Source organism: Rana temporaria, chromosome 13 (assembly GCF_905171775.1).
Source record: "Rana temporaria chromosome 13, aRanTem1.1, whole genome shotgun sequence".
NCBI classification, from domain to species: Eukaryota; Metazoa; Chordata; class Amphibia; order Anura; family Ranidae; genus Rana; species Rana temporaria.
Genome location: NC_053501.1, coordinates 31,752,749 through 31,773,736, shown reverse-complemented (window position 1 = coordinate 31,773,736; position 20,988 = coordinate 31,752,749). Strand labels below are relative to the sequence as shown.

General features: G+C 44.6%; 1 protein-coding gene across 1 annotated transcript in view; it reads left to right on the top strand.

Annotated features, from left to right (window-relative positions):
* The window catches only part of BRF1 (BRF1 RNA polymerase III transcription initiation factor subunit), a 437,396-nt gene that overhangs the window by 185,974 nt on the left and 230,434 nt on the right, over nucleotides 1-20,988 (top strand). The window contains exon 5 of the mRNA XM_040332965.1: nucleotides 9,809-9,881. Within this exon, the coding sequence (XP_040188899.1) occupies nucleotides 9,809-9,881 (73 nt within the window). The remainder of the gene's footprint in view (nucleotides 1-9,808; nucleotides 9,882-20,988) is intronic.

Below are 20,988 nucleotides of genomic sequence, written 5' to 3'. Positions count from 1 at the left end.
TGTGCTATGCGAGGTAAGCCTGCGCTTAGTACGCCCACCCCCCTCCCACAAAAACCACCACACTTACACGCACTCGAAATTGGGTTAACATCACGCACTTTGACCACACGGTCTCTAAAAAGAGAGGCGAAGGACTAACGGGGATGGTTGAGCGGGCTAGATCCTCTCACTCCCTTATAGGGAGTCCCTCTGCCCCGTTGGGCTTCAAAGCAGAGCAGGTAGGGCGGGCTGTGTGGGAGGACCCCCTCACACACCTGCCATTGCCACCCGGGGCATGGAGAAAGGTGGCAGATTGCCTCTGGGGGAGGCCTACTCCCAACTCCTGCAGTCCGGCTCCTCTCTCGAGTACACGCACAAAATACACTTTAAAAAAAAAAAAAATCTTTTTTTCTAAATTTTCGGTCATTTTTTTTTTTTTTTTTTGCAGAAAATAAATATCCCAGAGGTGATCAAATACCACCAAAAGAAAGCTCTATTTGTGGGTACAAAATGATAAACATTTAGTTTGGGTACAGTGCAGCACGACCGTGTAATTGTCATTCAAAGTGCAACAGCGCTGAAAGCTAAAAATTGGTCTGGGCAGGAAGGTGTATAAGTGCCCTGTATGTAAGTGGTTAAGCAATGCCACTTAATTTGATATGCCAGTTCACCTGTGCCTTGTGAAGGAACCCACCTTTAGATGCCTACTGGTATGTTCACATGGGGCTATCAAGCGTGTAGATCTTGACTTTTGCAATAAAATTCAGCTCTTGCTGGCCTCTGGCTGTTTGGGGGGACGTACGTGGCTGAGCTGCACTTTTATCACCCCCCATAGCATGGAATGCTATGTAACATCTACATGAAAACTGAATACAATGATCTGCAAATCTCATAAACTCGTGTTTTATTCACAATAGGAAATACAAAACATATCAAATGTTTAAACTAAGAAAATGTACCATTTTAAGAAAAAAAAAAATTAGATCATTTTGAAATTGATGGCAGCAGCACATCTAAAAACAATTGTGATAGGGCCATGTTTACCACGGTGTAGCATTCCGTCTTCCTTTAACAATACTTTGTAAATGTGACCAATTGTTAGGGTATTGGGTGAGGAATGTTGTCCCTTTCTTGACTGATATAGAATTTAACTGCTTAACAGTCCTGGGTCGTCTTTCTCATATTTTTCATTTCAAGACTGGCCTAATATTTTCAATTGGTGAAAGGTCTGGACTGCAGGCAGGTCAGCAAAGCACCCGGACTCTTCTACTACGAAGCCATGCAGTTGTCATAGAGACAGTATGCGGTTTAGAATTGTACTGCTGAGATACGCAAGACCATACTTGGAAAAGATGTTGCCTGGACAGGAGCGTATGCTGCTCTAAATCCTGTATGTATCTTTCAGCATTGATGGTGCCTTTCCAGATGTGCAAGCTGTCCATTCCATATGCACTAATGCAGTCCTATATCATCAGAGATGCAGACTTTTGAGTGCTGATAACAAGCCAGAAGTTCCCTCTCCTCTTTACTCCGGAGGATACGGCACCCATGGTTGCCAAAAAGAATGTAACGTTTTGATTAGTCTGACCACAGAACAGACCGTTTAAATGAGCATTGGCCAGGAGAAGATGGCGGCGTTTCTGGATCATTTTCAGATATGGCTTCTTTGTATGACTGAGCTTTACCTTGCATTTTTGGATGTCTGTGTTTAGACAGTGATATTTGGAAGTATTCCTGAGCCCATGCAGTGATGCCCATCACAGAATCATGCCCGTTTTTAATGCCGTGCTCAAAGATCATGGGCATCCAATATTGCGTATCGGCCTTGTCCCTTGCGCACAAAGATTTCTCCAGATTCTTGCAATCTTTTCATATGTACTGTAGATGATATATTTAAAGTTTTTGCAATTTTACATTGAGGAACATTTTATTCTGAAATTAGTCAACAATTTTTAGATGCAGTTTTTCACAAATTGGTGAACCTCTGTCTCCTTAAATGGGTTGTAAAGGTCAAAAATGTTTTCCCTAAAAAATAGCTTCCTTTACCTTAGTGCAATCCTTCACTTACCTCATCCTTTGATTTTGCTTTTAAATGTCCTTATTTCTTCCGAGAAATCCTCACTTCCTGTTCTTCTGTCTGTAACTCCATACAGTAATGCAAGGCTTTCTCCCTGGTGTGGAGAATGCCTCTTGAGGGGATGGGGGGTGAGCAGGAGTGTCAGGACGCCCACTAACACACAGCTCCTTTGTCTTTCTGCGAAGTAGAGAGTGTCCTGACACTCCTGCTCGCCCCCTCAAGAGGCTTTCTCAACACCAGGAAGAAAGCCTTGCATTACTGTGTGGAGTTAGACAGAAGAACAGGAAGTGAGGATTTCTCAGAAGAAATAAGGACATTTAAAAGCAAAATGGAAGGATGAGGTAAGTGTAGGAGAACTGCACGAAGATAAAGGAAGCTATTTGGGGAAAACAATTTTTACCTTTACAACCCCTTTAACTTCTGAGACACTTTGAGGCTGGGTTCACACTGGCACAACATGAGTCATACAACTTTCATCCTACTTTGCTCTGCGACATTGCTCCTACACCGGTCCTACACCGGTCCTACATCGGTCCGACATCCATCCAACAGGATACTACTTGATCTGACTTTGTGTAGTCTGACTTGTTCTTTGACCAATCAAAACAATCCCAGTGTGAGATAAATTCCTTTATGCTGGGTTCACACTTGTCTTACAAACGGTCCTACATTGGGAGCCTCATGTAGCATGACGTGTGAAAATCAATGTTTCCCTATGAGAGCCGTCTTAACTGGTCCTACACAAGTCGGTCCGACTTTGAAAATGCTCCCTGTACTACTTTGGTCCTACATTGATCCTACTTCAGCCCATTGAATATCATTGAAGTCGGACCAAAGTAGTATCCTGTTCATGAAAGTAGGATGGATGTAGGACCAATGTAGCAGAGCAAAGTAGGATGAAAGTAGTGTGAACCCAGCCTCAACTGCTTCTGTAATCACCATGTCGGATGCCACAAGTCACAAGTCGGATGGTTAGGACAAGGATCCTACTTTGATCCGACTTCAAAGTGGGACCGACTTGTGTCGGACCAGTTAAGACGGTTCTCATAGGGAAACATTGACTTTCATACATCATGCGACATTAGCGCCTAATGTCGGAGTGTTTGTCGTACCAGTGTGAACCCGGCCTGACTCTCTAAGATGCTCTTTTTATACCTAATCATGCTGACCTGTTGCCAATTAACCTAATTAGTGGCAAAATGTTCTTCCAGCTCTTCCTTGTTAGTATCACTTACTTTGTCAGGCTTTTTGTTGCCCTGACAACTTTTTTGAGACCTGTTGCTATTAATTACCCGGTTTGTCTTAAAATGGTCCAATTTCTCTGCTTCAACATTGGATATGTTTTCTATTTTCTCTTGTGAATAAAATATGGGTTGATGAGATTTGCAAATCATTGCATTCTGCTTCATGTACATTTAAAAAAATTTTTTTTTTTTTTTTTTACTTTACTCATCCCATTGCCAGGTCCTGAGAATGGATTTAAAAACCATGTGTGTAAATATAAACCAGAAATAGGATTTCCAGTGAATGTTCGGGAGGGAGAAACCTACAAGCTAAATTAAGAGCAGAGTTGTAATTTATAGAGCTGAGCTCTGCTTTTATTAGTTTGGTTTCATTATTCGGGAACATAGCAAGGGGGCTGCGTTGCCAGCCGAAGGCAGGATAGAATGGAATGTACTATGAGTACAGGATAAGAAGGGGCTTCTACATTAAGGTAGAAAAGAGCTTTTGAGCATGCAACAGTTTACAAAGTGGATACTAAAGTAGCATGGATTAGATTTACAGTATAATGCTAAATATGCTCTGGGTGCACCCATATTAACCACTTGCCACCCGCCTTATGCAAAAAGACGTCGGCAAAGTGGTTTCAATATCCTGAGTGGACGTCATATGACGTCCTCAGGATATTGAGCCGCTGGGCGCGCATTGCGGCGATCGTTGTTGCAGGGTGTCAGACTGACACCCCGCAACACCAATCTAGGTAAAGAGTTTATAGCAATCAATTGATTGCTGTAAGCTAGAGCATTTAAATATCACTTACCTAGTTTTTCCTTTTGACCTCCAAAATACAGTAATCCAGGTTTGAAAATGTAATTTCCTGTCTCTCCTCTTCTTGCTTTCCACCAGCATCTGAGCCGTTTTGCATGGTGGAAAGCAGAATGTGCTCACCCCCTCTCTATGACTACAGCCCTGCGTGAAGATGCTCTCTTATCCCTCACAGGCATGGAGGCTAAGCCTAATGGGAACTGTAAATTCCCATTAGGCAGTAAAGTAGCAAGAATGAATGCGCACCGCAAACCAGGAAGTCAGTGAGAATAATGATTCAGGAGTGACAAAAGTGATTAAAACAGCTCGATTTCTACAGGTATCAAACTAGTTATAATGCAAAACATTACTTTTTACTTTATCAGCTACTGTCTGACTTTAATTTAAGAGGAAAATATTTTTGTCTTTACAACCCCTTTTAAAGTACCAGAAAAGGCAGTGGTTAACCACTTCCCGACCTCCTCATGTACATATACGTCGGCAGAATGGCACGGACAGGCACATGTACGTACCTGTACGTCCTCTGCTAGACGTGGGTGGGGGGTCCGATCGGGACCCCCCCCCGGTACATGCGGAGGTCGGGTCCGCTCGGGGAGCGATCCGGGACGACGGCGCGGCTATTTGTTTTTAGCCGCTCCGTCGCGATCGCTCCCCGTAGCTGAAGAACGGGGAGAGTCGTGTGTAAACATGGCTTCCCCGTGCTTCACTGTGGCGGCGCATCGATCGGGTGATTCCCTTTATAGGGAAGACCCGATCGATGATGTCATTCCTACAGCCACACCCCCCTACACTAGTAAACACACACAAAGTGAACACTAAATCCTACAGCGCCCCCTGTGTTTAACTCCCAAACTGCAACTGTAATTTTCAATTGTCCGAAGTGTCCGCCATAATGTCGCAGTCACGAAAAAAATCGATGATCGCCGCCATTAGTAGTAAAAAAAAATAAAAAAAATAAAAATGCAAAAAAAATATCCCCTATTTTGTAAACGCTATAAATTTTGCGCAAACCAACCGATAAACGATTATTGCGATTTTTTTTTTATTTTTTTTTTACCAAAAATAAGTAGAAGAATACGTATCGGCCTAAACTGAGGAAAAAAAAAATTATATATGTTTTTGGGGGATATTATTACAGCAAAAAGTAAAAAATATTGCATTTTTTTCAAAATTGTCGCTCTATTTTTGTTTATAGCGCAAAAAATAAAAACCGCAGAGGTGATCAAATACCACCAAAAGAAAGCTCTATTTGTGGGGAAAAAAGGACGCCAATTTTGTTTGGGAGCCACGTCGCACAACCGCGCAATTGTCTGTTAAAGCGACGCAGTCCCGAACTGTAAAAACCCCTTGGGTCTTTAGGCAGCAATATGGTCCGGGGCTTAAGTGGTTAAAGCCCTTCTCCAGACAAATGTTTTTTCTTTCTCTGTTTTTGTATTGCGTGTGTAAGAGGGGAGGAGGGGGATGGGTTTGCTCTCACTTCCTGTGCGGTCACTGGTACAGAAAGTAAAAAGAATTCCCTCCTATGGAGACACAAATGGCAATAAAACAAAATCACTTTCTAGTTGAGTGGCAAAGCTCTAGAATCTGTCAGATGGTATTATTGTCTGCAAACCCTTTGAGGAGCTTATTCTTCACGTCCTGTCACGATGAAACCCATTGTAATGTGATGTCCTAAGGGCGAGAAAAGGGCGAAAAGCTCCGGAGGGACACCGCTCTTTAAAAAAAAATTATATCCTAAGAGCCCATTCACACGTATGCATTTTAACACAGGCCAGTACATGTACACGGGTTAGCCGTTGCTGTCATTGGTGCCAGTTCATATCTGTGTCATGCACTGATGAGCATTGACTGTTTTTTCAGTGTCAACATGCATTGCAGACCTTATTGATGACAATGGCAGGGCATGGAAATGCTTGATTGTTAGGAGGGGGGGATGGGGCTGGGGGTGGTGGTGCAAAAAAACCTTGTCCATGTCCAGCTGTATATTACTTGCTAATGCCGGTGACTTGTCGTTAAGGTTCCCCTATCGAGATGGTTCCTGTAAGGACTGCGCAGGCGCAATCCTTGCCGACGGAAATCTCCGAACCTCGGCCGGCATCCAGGCTCATTCCTTAACATCCCCATGGATTGGAGGATGTTAAAAAAAGAGCCAGGAGGCCGAGCGAAGTGAGGCCGACTGGCCACTTTCCTCAAATTCCACGTCACCCTGGATGCCGGCCGAGGTTCAGAGATTTCCGTCGGCAAGGATTGCGCCGGCGCAGTCCTTACAGGAACCATCTCGATAGCCGGAACCATATCGTCAGATCAACGGTATGAATGTGAAATAGGTGTGTTGATTCCAGCAGGTTTCTAACTCACACTGTATATGAATCTCTGTCCCCTTTTGGTTATGTTTCTAATGCATGTTGGTAATCCTTATTTATTGACATGTGTTTGATGAGAACTGTCTTTATTGGTCAGCAGATAATCAGATTAAAGCATCCCCAGCTGCTGTTTTCTAGTGCGGCTTTGACTTTGCCTTGATGCTCCAATTCAGCACAGCAACAGTGCTACATAAGGCTGATATTAGAGCCGTTCTAGTGCTAGTAACTGCTCCCTATGAGGGTCCCTTGCTGTCCTCTGCCATTGTAATGTTATGGAGAAAGCAGAGAATGAGAGTGATGCTCGGTGACCGGATACAGGGGGCATTTAACCCCTGCATGAAGATCTCACTACTGGCATCCCTGATAAAATCCAGAAGCCAGCGACAACGTGAACCCTCCATAATCCTCTCATAGAGGGATATTGGGCTTGGCTGAAATTTTATAATTTAGCAGATTTTCACCAATCTTGCATTTTCTGCATTGAATAAAGATATGATATAGCGTATATACTCGAGTATTAGCCAAGTTTTTCAGTACATTTTTTGGTGCTGAAAATGCCCCCCTCGGCTTATACTCAAGTCACCTTTTTGCGCCTGATCTCCCAGACTTTGGGGACCCGGTACTGGATCACAAACTTGGCACACTTATAGCCCCACTCTTCCTCTACAAGTGTGCAAAGTTTGTTGTCTGGAGGACCTACGGCTGGGGAGCACCGATTTTTCAAAGCCGGCATCCCTTCCATAGACTCCAATGGTAAATGATAATTTCTTCGGTAAATTTGCGGACCCGGAACCGGCCGGTCGTAGGTCCCCTGGACCTGGAACTTGGCACACATGTAGCCTTATCTCTCCTCTTCAAGTGTGCAAAGTTTGTTGTCTGGGAGACCTACGGCTGGGGAGCACTGATGTTTCAAAGCTGGGCACCCCTTCCATAGACTCCCAGGTTAAACGTCAGCCTAGTCATGGACACAGTGAGGCATGGGCACAGTGAGGCATGTACATGGGCACAGTGAGGCATGTACATGGACACAGTGAGGCAAAGTGAGGCATGCAGATGGATACCCTAGGCCAGTGATGGCGAACCTTGGCACCACAGATGTTTTGGAACTACATTTCCCATGATGCTCCACTACACTGCAGAGTGCTTGAGCATCATGGGAAATATAGTTCCAAAAGATCTGGGGTGCCAATGTTTGCCATCGCTGCCCTAGGCTTATACTCAAGTCAATAAGGTTTCCCAGTTTTTTGTGGTAAAATGAGGTGCCTCGGCTTATATTCAGGTTGGCTTATTCTCTGGTATATACGGTACTTTGGAAAAGGTTATCTGTAGGGATGCATCGATAATGGTTTTGGTGCTGATACCGGGTATTTTCACAAGTACTCATACTCGTGAAAATGATATCGAAACCGATTATTTGCAGTGCGATTTGCATCCATTTCTCTCCGATTCCCGTAATGCTCCTGTGTGAAACCAGGCTGAAATCACTATGACAAGCCTGGGTTCACACAAGAGTGGTGGGGAAAAGCGCATACGATTCGGATAGGAATTGCACCGCATTCCTGTTCAAATCACATGCCATTCTTTGCAGTGCGATTTGCACCCGTTAATTTTGTATCATAAATTTAAGGTTTATATCTGGTACATAGGACCACATCCCTATATAACCTATAGAAGAAAGGTATTCTCCCCCCCACCCCCATTTAATGGAAATTTAAATTTAAAGTAAACATGTACTTAGAGGAGTTCCAGCCTGGGGGAAAGAAAATTGTCAGCAGCTACAAATACTGTAGCTGCTGACTTTTAATATATGGACACTTACCTTTCCAGGGAGCTCACAATGTTGGCACCCCAGCCGATTTACGGATCGGCTGTCGAGTGCCGCCGCTGCCATCGCCACCAAGGGAAACCAGCAGTAAAGCCGTTCGACGCCACAGCCGGTTCCCTAATGCACATGCAAAGCGCTTTCTGATTGGCCCGGAGGAGGAGGAAGGAGAAGGGGCGCTGTTCTTTCGAGGGACGGCGTTGTTTCCTTCCTGAAAGTTGCCATATGTGGCACTGGAGGGGGGGTTTGGTGGAAGAGAATAAGTTGGGGAAACTCCCACCTTAAATTTTAGACTATAATAATAAACTAGTTTTATTAGTAGGAAATTGCATAGAAACAAGTAACGTATTAAAAATGTGTACACAATAAACAGAAGGGTTACACAATTGCACATTGCAAAATCACACAGTATCTCTGTTTATATCGACATGCTGAGGTGATACGGTGTGATTTTGCAATGTGCAATTGTGTAACCCTTCTGTTTATTGTAAAAATTGATAAAGGAATATTCCTACTTTGTTTTATCTCATGGTTACTGAGAAATTGTGTGAATGCATCAATGCAGTGCATGTTATCTCAGCTTGCATTCATTGATTGAGTTTACCAGAAATTTTAATATTGCAGAATATACAGCCTCATGCTACATAACTAAGCTCCACTTCATGCTGAATAAACTAAATTATTAATGTATCTTCAATAGAAAACTGTCTTTAGATAATAAAGTCTTATGTATGTTCAGTGTGTTAACTGGAACATTTCTTGTTGCCCTTGGCAACCTAACTAAATCCTTTCGTCATTTTCAACCCTGTAGTGCAGACTAGACGGCTGGATATAGGATTGGTTGATATGGGCAAGAAAATGTCCTGGTTGGCACATTGTTCATAAGCCTCAAATTGGTCATCACAAAAACCTTTATTAGCTGTAAACTCCTTGAGCATAAAATTCCTGGCGCTTTCCCATGCCCGCAGGTGCCATGTACAGCCGCCAATACAAGTGAATGGCTGTACACAGTCTTGCGTAAACTCCGATTCCTTCGGCATTGACGTGTACCCACATGTGGCGTATTTCCCCAAACATGAGGGTGGTGTGTTTGGGGAAATACATGGTATTCGTTTGCGTTGGTAAACGTGACAAACAAGCTTTTTCTTGTGCCCAGGGAATGCAAGTACCACATACAGCCACCAATACATGTAAATGGCTGTACATGGTTGTACCCATTTATGCATTTAGCCATGCAGGTGTATGGGAAGATACGCTGTGTACGTGCACATGGGTGCAACAGCAATCAGCGTTTTCATTGAGTTGTATTGGAGGCTGCACGTGGCTACTGCGGCTCCCCGGGCATGGGAACATGCCAAGGAATTTATGCTTCAGTGGCTTCAGCTGGTAAACATGCATGACTTGTAGAAATAGTTTTTTGTGATTTTTATTTTTTTGATATGAGAGACTCCCTTTAAAAGTGCTTTAACATGCTTTTCTTTTGATCCCGGTAGTATAATGATGTTTCTTTTATTCTGGCAGGTGAACGTCTATGTCCTGGGGAAAACCTTTCTGCTGCTGGCCAGAGAGCTCTGCATTAATGCTCCAGCTATAGGTAATGTTAGAACTTCACTTCAGTCTTTCTCAGCACTGTACAGTCTTATGTAGATGAAGCAATTACACAAAGAAAAATAGTTCCTCTCTTAAGCAACTCTTTTCTGGTTGGATGGTCATTGCGTCTCTTTTCCCAGCATGCATTGCCAGGACGTTGGGAGTAAATGTGCGGTAGCTGCAATGCAGCCGTTTGTTGGCTGAAGTGTTAATGAGAAGACAGTTTATTCCTCCACTGAGATTAAAGTGCTTTGGTAATATTGCACGCTCCTGGGGAACTGATACTGGACAGTTTTATAAATATCTTGGCCTTCAGCATGCTGCCTGCAGTTTGTGTAGGTGACAGCAACACTTTGTTTTTGCTTTAGAATATCATTCTTTTGCAGCTAAAAGATTTAAAGGCCAATTTAACACAGATTTAAATCTTTTAGCTGCAAAAAATGATTTTTTTTTAAACCCAGAATCATCTATGGGCCGCTTTTAGTTTTCCACAATTTTACTTCACTGGTACATTTTAAATAGATCACCTTTATTTCCATGAAGATAAGGACCTAGACAGCTAAGCTGCCTCGAAGGGAAAGTTGTCACTGAAATGGTTCCTGACTGTTCCCTTGGGGGCTGTGGATGGTCCTGGATGTTTTTATTGTGTTTTGTAAACAAACATTGGCGTGACATGTCACTGGAGGACCAATTAGACCACACACGTCTCCTGTTTTACACCCTGGGAATATTCGAAGTCCCACGCACATGCTGCTACAATGTTACTGTACTTTTAAAGCAGGGTTCCAGCCCCCCCCCCCCTAATCTAGAAGTATTGTAGTTGCTGACTTTTAGGCCCCATGTACACGGGACGCTGCTAAACGGACGTTCAGAGGCAGTTGGACGCTTTTTTCAACTGCCCCTGAACTCGGTTAATGTTATCCTATGTGACCATGTACATAGTCTCGTTTATTGTCGTTTTTTGCGTTTAACAGCGGTTCTTTGAAAGCAAAAATTGAGTTCAGACGCCAAAGGCGGCAACCCGCGTCTGGCAGCATTTCGTTTATAGGCGTTTTTTGGGCATTAAAAAAAACGCGGCATGTAAACGTGGGAAAAGATGTTTTAAATGTGGGTTACTATCTGTCAGGTTAAATCGGTCAGTAGCAGTTGTAAAAATTTCCCGTGTACATGTAGCCTTACTATCCAGGCATCCAGCAGTGTCCTCCCCCGAGCCGATTCCTGAAGTGGCTCTCGGGTGCTGGCGCCGCCATCTTGGCTAAGGGAATCGCGATTTGCTCTGTGAATTGGCCTAGCTGCAGGGGGAAGGAGGAGGAGGCCAAACTTTTGTCTCACTTTGCCATGGAGGGGGGAAGAAGGCATACAAGTGGAGCTTTCCCTTTTGGTTGGAGCTCTGCTCTAAGTAGGGTATACAGGTATTCAGCACTACATACAGGTATTCTGTGGGTGCCGCTTTCCGTTCAGCAGAAGCCAATTGTTAGGCCAGATTCTGTTGAATGGTGTTGCTGGAAAACCAACCAATGGGTTGAATGATAAAAAAAGACTTGATGGGCCAGATTCTCAAAGAGATACGACGGTGTATCTCCTGATACACAGTCGTATCTCTGAGTTAGGCCGGTCGTATCTATGCGACTGATTCATAGAATCAGTTACGCATAGATATGCCTAAGATCCGACAGGTGTAACTGTGTTACACCGTCGGATCTTAACTGCAATTAAAAAAATGGCCGCTGGGGGCGTTCTCGCTGATTTACGCTGAGAATATGTAAATCGGTAAGATACGCCAATTCACGATCGTACACGGGCCCGACGCAGTGTTTTTTTACGACGTTTACATAAGGGTTTTCCCGGCGCATAGTTACCCCTGCTTCTATGAGGCGCAGCCAATGTTAAGTATGGCCGTCGTTCCCGCGACGAAATTTGAATTTTTTACGTCGTTTGCGAATACGGATGGACGTCATTTACGTAAGCGTCGAAACCAATGACGTCGTTGCGACGTCATTTGGAGCAATGCACGCTGGGAACATTTCCGGACGGCACATGCGCTATTCGATCGGCGCGGGGACGCGCCTGATTTCAATAGTACACTCCCCCTAGCCGCGGAATTTGAATTCCGCCGGAGGAATTACGATCCGCCGCCGCAAGTTTGGAGGTAAGTGTTTTGTGAATTACCCACTTGCCTCTAAAACTTGCGGCGGATCTTAATTCAGATAGATTACGCGGATCTAAAGATCCGCTGATCTATCTGAATCTGGTCCGATGCCTTCATCCACTCATTCAAGGTGAATGGGGGAATCCTTCGGCTTTGTATTCTGACAGTGGGAGGAGGCGGCGGCAATATGTTGCCCTCTCACCACTTGTTTTAACCTTAAAAAGGCTGAACCACTCCACTACAACCCCATGCACGGTCCCATACACTTAATTGGGTTGTTGGGCGGTGGTACTGCCCAAAGAACGCGACATGCAGTTTAATTTTTGCCACAAAGCCACGTGAAGACGTGTACAGACTTTAGCAGCTGCATGGCCTTCATTAGGTGTTTTTTTGGGGGCCCCCCCTTCCTGTGTGAACAAGCCTTTGGGATTACACAATACTTTGCATGTAGTGCATTACAAATATTATACTGCTTTATGCATATTGGGTGCTGGTACCTTTTTTTCATGATAAACAATAATGCTGAACACTACATGGAAAATCCGATATGAATGTTTCCTTTGCCTTCTGATGATGCAAATGAATTTGCACAGAATCTTGTGTTGCCGTATCAGGATTGTATTGCGCAGATCACATAAACATTAGACCGCAGTCTCCGGCCCCGATTGTCCGCCGTCTTCAGTCAGTACAAGGTGCTTGTGTTGCTGCTGACTCATATTCACGCCTTTTAATCCTGGCGTTTATGGGTGGATGTTTTTAACAAACAGCTTTTTGAGTGTTTAAGATTTCCCAACAGATAACTTGTTTTATGACCCGAGGAAATTGCAGAAAAGTACATGTTTGTGTATATGGGTCAATCGCTAATTATGAATGCACATAGACGATTATCAGGTCAGCTTCATACCCTCCAATGCTTTTGTTTACACGCCGGTTACATTTGAGTTGAGGATTTTTATATGGCTCCGTTTGTTTTTGTGGAAAAGCCATGTGTTTAATGGAAAATTCTCATGGTTCTTATTTCGGTAAAGTGTTCTTTTTTTTGTCCTTTTCCAGAGAGACCTCGTAAATGAAAATGTCTGAACATAATCTTATTCCTAGTAACTAATTAGCTTTTTCATTTTTTTTTTATTTTATTACATTTCATGTAATAATTTTCTGTAGACACAAGAACATTCACGTAGGTTTTTCAGTTATGTCTATAAATGGTGTTTCCCCCAAACACTGAGGGCCAGATTCTCAAGAGATACAAAGGCGTATCTCCAGATACGCCGTCGTATCCGAGTCTGGCCGGTCGTATCTATGCGCCCGATTCTTAGAATCAGTTGCGCATAGATTTCTATTGGATCCGACTGGCGTAAGTCTCTTACGCCGTCGGATCGTAACTGCATATTTAAGCTGGCCGCTAGGGGCGTGTACGCTGATTTACGCGTCGAAACATGTAAATCAGCTAGATACGCGAATTCACGAACGTACGCCCGGCCGACGCAGTACAGATACGCTGTTTTCGTTGGGCTTTTCCCGGCGTAAAGTTACCCCTGCTATATGGTGGCGTAAGTGCGGCGTAACAATGTTAAGTATGGCCGTCGTTCCCGCAACGAAATTTGAAAATTTAACGTAGTTTCCGTAACTCGTCCGTGAATGGGGCTGGACGTAATTTACGTTCACGTCAAAACCAATACGTCCTTGCGGCGTATTAGGAGCAATGCACACTGGGAGATTTCCACGGACGGCGCATGCGCCGTTCGTGAAAAAACGTCAATTACGTCGGGTCACAGAACATTTACATAAAACACGCCCCCCCTGTTCCAAATTTGAATTAGGCGGGCTTACGCCAGTCTATTTACGCTACGCCACCGCAGCTTACGGAGCAAGTGCTTTGAGAATACAGCACTTGCCCGTCTAAGTTGCGGAGGCGTAACGTAAAAAGGTTACGTTACGCCCGCACAAAGTTACGCCAAACTACGAGAATCTGGCCCTGATAGTTTAAATTGACTGTAAACCTCAGACGTGAAATATGAACATAGTATATCCCGCTATAATGTGTACTTGTCTTAATCCAGAGCACTACGTGTAATTTCTGTCCACTGCATCATTTCTCTGATAAGCATGAGTCACTTCTGATGATTTTTCCTGGCACCAAGAGAAAAATGGTGACAGGGGAGGGAACAGCCTGTGATTGACAGCCACAGCTCTGTTGCTGTGTGAAAGGGTGGTGTCCCTTCCCTTCAATCCCCTCTCAGAGCTGACCTCACTAATGTAACTTCAGTTCTCTGCCCCCTGCTTTTCAGATCTGGGAGTTCCCATGTCATTTCTATACTTTAAAGGGGTTGTAAAGGTTCGATTTTTGTTTTCTAAATAGGTTGTCCTGTCGTGCCAGTGTGAACCCAGCCTCAAAGTGTCTCAGAAGTTAAAGGGGTTGTAAAGGTACAATTGTTTTTCCCTAAATAGCTTCCTTTACCTTAGTGCAGTCCTCCTTCACTTACCTCATCCTTCCATTTTGCTTTTAAATGTCCTTATTTCTTCTGAGAAATCCTCACTTCCTGTTCTTCTGTCTGTAACTCCACACAGTAATGCAAGGCTTTCTCCCTGGTGTGGAGTGTCGTGCTCGCCCCCTCCCTTGGACTACGGGAGAGTCAGGACGCCCACTAACACACAGCTCCTTTTATCTGCAACATAGAGAGTGTCCTGACACCCCTGTAGTCCAAGGGAGGGGGAAAGCACGACACTCCACACCAGGGAGAAAGTGTTGCATTACTGTGTGTAGTTACAGACAGAAGAACAGGAAGTGAGGATTTCTCAGAAGAAATAAGGACATTTAAAAGCAAAATGGAAGGATGAGGTAAGTGAAGCAGGACTGCACTAAGGTAAAGGAAGCTATTTAGGAAAGAAAATATGTACCTTTACAACCCCTTTAGCTATTCTAACTAGGGTTGTCCCGATACCACTTTTTTAGGACCGAGTACAAGTACCGATACTTTTTTTCAAGTAGTCGCCGATACGAATACCGATTACTTTTTTTAAATGTGTCCCCAAATGCAGCCATGTCCCCCCCATATGCAGCCATGTCCCCCACATATGCAGCCATGTCCCTCTAGCCATGTCCCTCACATATGCAGCAATGTCCCTCTAGCCATGTCCCTCACATATGCAGCCATGTCCCTCACATATGCAGCAATGTCCCTCTAGCCATGTCCCTCACATATGCAGCAATGTCCCTCTAGCAATGTCCCTCACATATGCAGCAATGTCCCTCACATATGCAGCAATGTCCCTCACATATGCAGCAATGTCCCTCACATATGCAGCAATGTCCCTCTAGCCATGTCCCTTGATGCGGCGGCGCGATGCGGCGGCAGCGGCGGGGGGGAAAGGGGGGGGAAGTATTCTATTTAGGTATCGGGGGTATTTGCGCGAGTACGAGTACTCCCGCAAATACTCGGTATCGGTCCCGATACCGATACTGGTATCGGTATCTGGACAACCCTAATTCTAACCAATCCCATCCCACCTTCTTCAGAGATTCATACTTCCCTTGATCCAACAGCAGCCTCCAGGAAGTTCTTGCATCCCAGGTAGCGAGTCTTCTGAGCCCTTCAGAAGTCTTGCTGACCTTACATCCTACAAGGAAAGTCCTCTGTTTCTATTGAGCCCCAAAGGATCTAGCTGACGTAAGCTTCAAGCTGGGCATACACTGAAATTCATCAGGTCTAGCATGGCGGCCTTGTTTTGGAACATGTCGGAAAACATTTGGACAATGAATGGCTGCAGCCACCGATCAATGTATTCTGACATGTTGGGTGTCAATATCGGAATGAAGTTCCCAGCAAGGCAAACACCCCCCCCCCCCCCCATTCACTCTGTTTTGTGTGGATGGAGAAATCATCTGTTCGTTTTTGTTTTTTTCCAACCAAAAATAAAGTTGTGTATGGCCAGCTTGAGACTCCAACTTTGAGTCATTGACTCAATACAAGCATGCCAACTATGAAGTCAGAACTCCATCTCTGCATACTCGTTCCAGGTCAGTACCTCGAAGTATTGAGGTCAGCCAGACATGTAACTTGCATTTTTAGAAAATGGTCAGCAACAGCAGCCTCCATGTTCTTTCCATACACAAGGATCACATTATGGGAAACTTGTATTTCCCTCCTTGTGGTTTGATTTTTGCATGCCACCGCTTTACCTGGACCCTGGATATGGGGCCTGAGCAGGCAGGTTGTGTCCTTGTCAGTAAAAACTAATCTGATTAACCAACGGATTTTAATTGGCTTACGTCATGCTTTCTGGTTGCCTGGCAGTTTTGCGGCTTTGGTGACGGCACACTCTAGGAGTCAAGTTTGGTGTTTGTGGAGCCAGATAACAATGTTGACCCAGCATACACGTTCAGTCATTGTCATCCAACTGACCTAACTGCTCACATATTCCACATCTTGTGAAGGGCATAGAGGGGTCTGGAAAGCACAACACTGCAGCTTGCTTGTCTGCCTTTTCAAAATGGTGTTCCTCTATATCTTCACAGGTACTGCAAACCAAGAACAGTTCCGATTACCCTTTATCCACTTAAGACCCGGACCTTTAGGCAGCTAAAGGACCCGGCCAGTTTTTGCGATTCGGCACTGCGTCGCTTTAACTGACAATTGCGCGGTCGCGCGAAGTGGCTCCCAAACAAAATTGGCGTCCTTTTTTCCCACAAATAGAGCTTTCTTTTGGTGGTATTTGATTACCTCTGCGGTTTTTATTTTTTGCGCTTTAAACAAATATAGAGCGACAATTTTGAAAAAAATTCAATATTTTTTACTTTTTGCTATAATAAATATCCCCCCCAAAATATATAAAAAATATATTTTTTCCTCAGTTTAGGCCGTTACGTATTCTTCTACCTATTTTTGGTAAAAAAAAAAATCGCAATATGCGTTTATCGGTTGGTTTGCGCAAAATTTATACCGTTTACAAAATAGGGGATAGTTTTATTGTATTTTTATTATTTTTTTTTTCTTTACTAGTAATGGCGGCAATCAGCGTTTTTTTTTTTCGTGACTGCGACATTATGGCGGACACTTCGAACAATTTTGACACATTTTTAGGACCATTGTCATTTTCACAGCAAAAAATGCATTTAAAATGCATTGTTTACTGTGAAAATGGCAATTGCAGTTTGGGAGTTAACCACAGGGGGCGCTGAAGGGGTTATGTGTGACCTCATTTGTGTTTCCAACTGTAGGGGGGTGTGGCTCTAGGTGTGACGTCATTGATTGTGTTTCCCTATAAAAGGGAACACACGATCGATGACGCCGCCACAGTGAAGAACGGGGAAGCTGTGTTTACACACAGCTCTCCCCGTTTTTCAGCTCCGGGAGCCGATCGCGGGATTCCAGCGGCGATCAGGTCCCGCGGTCACGGAGCTTCGGACTAGGTTGCGGGAGCGCGCCCGCGACCCACGGCTGGGCACTTAGAGGACGTACATGTACGGGCTTGTGCACAGATGTGCCATTCTGCCGACGTAAATATGCAGAAGGCGGTCCTTAAGTGATTATAAATCTTTTATATACCTCACCTGTCCAGGGGCCCCACGCTGTCCTCACCAGAACTAGTTTTTTTCCAGTCTTCGGGTCCCCAGTGCCTGCATGTTTAGTGTGGGCAGCCAGCTGCGATTCCCTGCGGATTCATAGGCATCTGCCCATTATGCATGCCTGAGCCGTACTGTGTTTGTGAACGGTCCTGCAGTCTTTTGGGACCTGTGACGTGTCCCAGAAGGGTGCGGGCTGGGGAGGTGAACTTCTGGTGGAACCACTGTGGCGATCTGACCGCAAGTGAGAGCGGGTACCTGTCAAAACCAGGTACCCGCTCCTCCCCACAAAAAAATAAATGCCAAAAGTAGAACAGGCGGCGAGAGGAGAGCATAATATGAAACGTCCCCTTTAAGGTGAAGCTCCACTTGAAGTAGTGGATTATTTTTTGAAGAATAAGGATATCACGTGTGACAGTGGTGGGTGGCACGTATTATTACCTTATTTTGTAATAGTGTTTTCAGACTCTGTGCCTATTATCAGCTGCGTGACAGTAAACAGAATTATGTGTTTTTTTGGGGTATAAACGCAGTTGAAGCATAACCTCACAGAGCACTTAGAAGGAAGAATCCCGAGTCACTGTTTATTTAGCCTAATTGTGTCACACTCCATTACCTCCTGTTTTATCACACATGGCCCTGTTTACACATCATCAGAAAATCATTTGCTAGGTTTTTCAGTATCAAATGCCATCAAGACTCTCAACTTAAGTGCAGGGATCAGGAATATGCCAGACATAGCTTGAGTAAAATTAAAATTTAATTCAAGCGTTTCACAGCCAAATAACTTCCCGCACTCCATTTGTCACAGGGCTTCTGGAAGTAATGGCGTTTAGGAAAATTGAGCTTTAAAAGACGGTAGAAAAGAAATCAGTTTAACAGCCTAGAATCATTTTGAATCCGATTCATTTGGGTTCGTTTCTAATCAGGCGGACCCTCCTGTCTACACATAGTGCACTGTATGTATGAATCCGAGCCAACACTTACCCATGGCAGGCAGACACTCCATAAAGTGATTATAAAGCCTAAACATTGCATTATGGTAAGAAATGTTTAGGCATTGGTGTTTGCACATTAGTAACCCCCCCCCAAATACTTACCTGAGCCTTGATTGGATCCAGAGCTGTGCCTATCTGCAGCTCTTCTCTTCCCTCCCTTCCGGGTCTCACTGGCTTTGCTGAGGCAGTGGGAGCTATTGGTCCCTGATTCTGTCAATCAAAGCCAGTGACGAAAGAGATGCAAGCAGTGGGGCTTGTGAGCCCCCATAGCAAGGGGCTTAATATGGGGGACACTTCCCAGAGAGGAGAAAGCCAGGAGTGCCAGTGGGGTGCCCAAAACAGGAGGTTCAAGGCGGCTCTGTAATTCCATTGCACAGAGCAGGTAAGTATTAGGGATGAGCTCCGACGTGTTCGCACAGTCCACGTACAGAGCCCGCCAGGAAGTCTGCACGGCGCTGCGCTAATCACAGGCAGCGAGACATTGTCCCGATGCTCGGCTGCATGAGATCGGGAAATGTCTCCCTGGATGTGGTTAGCGCAGCGCCGTGCAGACCTTCTGGCGGGCTCTGCACGTGGACTGTGCGAACACGCTGGAGCTCATCCTATTCCCTAGTAAGTATAAATCTGTTAACTGCTTCCCGCCTGCGCCATTGTAAAATGATGGGCTGGCGGGATTCCTATTGTTCTGGGAGGACGTCATATGATGGCTCACTCCTGGTACCATGTGATCGCTATGACCAATCACAGCAAATCACATGACAGTTGTACATGGTACAGATTGGGCCAATCACAGCCCATTTGTACCATGTGATTAGCTGTGGCCAATTACATCTAAATATAACAATACATAGTATCTACATACTGTCAATCTATAAAAATATTTGCTTATAGCAGTGAAATTCACTGCTATGAGCAATCATAGTATGTGTAAAAATACCCCCCTGTGTGAATAGTCTGGGGAGTGATCTTTGTGCAGTGAGTAAGGATGAGCTCCGGCGTGTTCGCATAGAACACGTGCCGAGCCCGCCAGGAAGTCGACTCCCGCGCTGCGCTAATCACAGCCAGGCAGACATTGTCCGATGCTCGGCTGCAGCGATCGGGAAATGTCTGCCTGGCTGTGATTAGCGCAGCGCGGGAGCCGACTTCCTGGCGGGCTCGGCACGTGTTCTATGCGAACACGCCGGAGCTCATCCTTAGCAGTGAGACAAAGCCTGTGTGGCTACTATTACCAAAACTCTAACCAGCAGGGAGTTAGAAACTGGGGCAGCACTAGGCTGGACCCAGGTGTAGGTTAGGGACACCGATGTGTTTAGTAAGCGGTCAAGTGACCAGGATTTATTTTTGTATTTCTTTTGTTTCTGTCACATTTGTTTTGTATATAGTTCAAATAATATCTGCACCTTTTTGTTTTCCTCCTACCACCGTCTGCTGTGCCTAATTGTTTTTGTGTGCTGAACCCGTCCAGGGGGTCACACACACCCGCTGACGGGCTAACCCCCTCACACTATATATATATATTATTGTGTGTGTTTGAGGCAATGCGATTTTGAGTAGTTGGATGGAACTCCCCTGGGGAAGCATTGTGCCAGCAACAGTGTACTTGTTATTAGGCCTATTAAAAGACGAAGCGCCACACATATGGCAAATTAACTTGTATAATAAATCCCTTGCCCCTTATCAGTACATAGTTACATAGGTTGTAATTGCCTTGGTTTTGCAGGTAGACTGTTGAGTTGGGTATTCATCGGAGAGTTTAATCGCTTGTTAGTGTTTTAACTCCTTGTTTCCAGGTGCTTCTCTTGCAGTATGTTGATGTGAGCCGAGAAAGTTGTCAGAAGGGGTTACTAACAGATTATCAAAATCTCTAGCGTAGCCACAACCTGACGCCGGCCTATCGCGCAACGAAGCAGAGAAAACCAATCTACGACCTGCTGATTATTTATATTTTTTAAGGGGCTGTAGGTTGTGCGTGTTCATTTGTTTTTTAAGTTCGAACGTTAAAAAAAGAAAACCGCCATGTGTACAGCGCGGCCCAATGAGATGATTATTTTTAGCGCGGTCAGGACATCCCTGGAGACTGATCACCATCTCTTTGTTTGCATCATGTAAGTTTCAGAGGGATCGGCACACAGGAGATCGGCCTCGAGCAATCCATCCCCAGTGATCACACATCCCACACAAACAGCAAGTATTATCCATTCATCTATTCTTCAGCCTGTGGATTTGGGGTTTTAAAAGGAAACATTTTGGACTATTTGAGGCAAAGTCTATCTCTTTTGTTGGTATCTACTTTCCAAAAATAATTGTCTGCCTATCCTATTGATTTAAGAATGCTGATAGTGTTCGTCATTGAGTCAGAAAAGACCTGGGAGAGCTGGAGTTCTAGTGTAACTAAACCCTC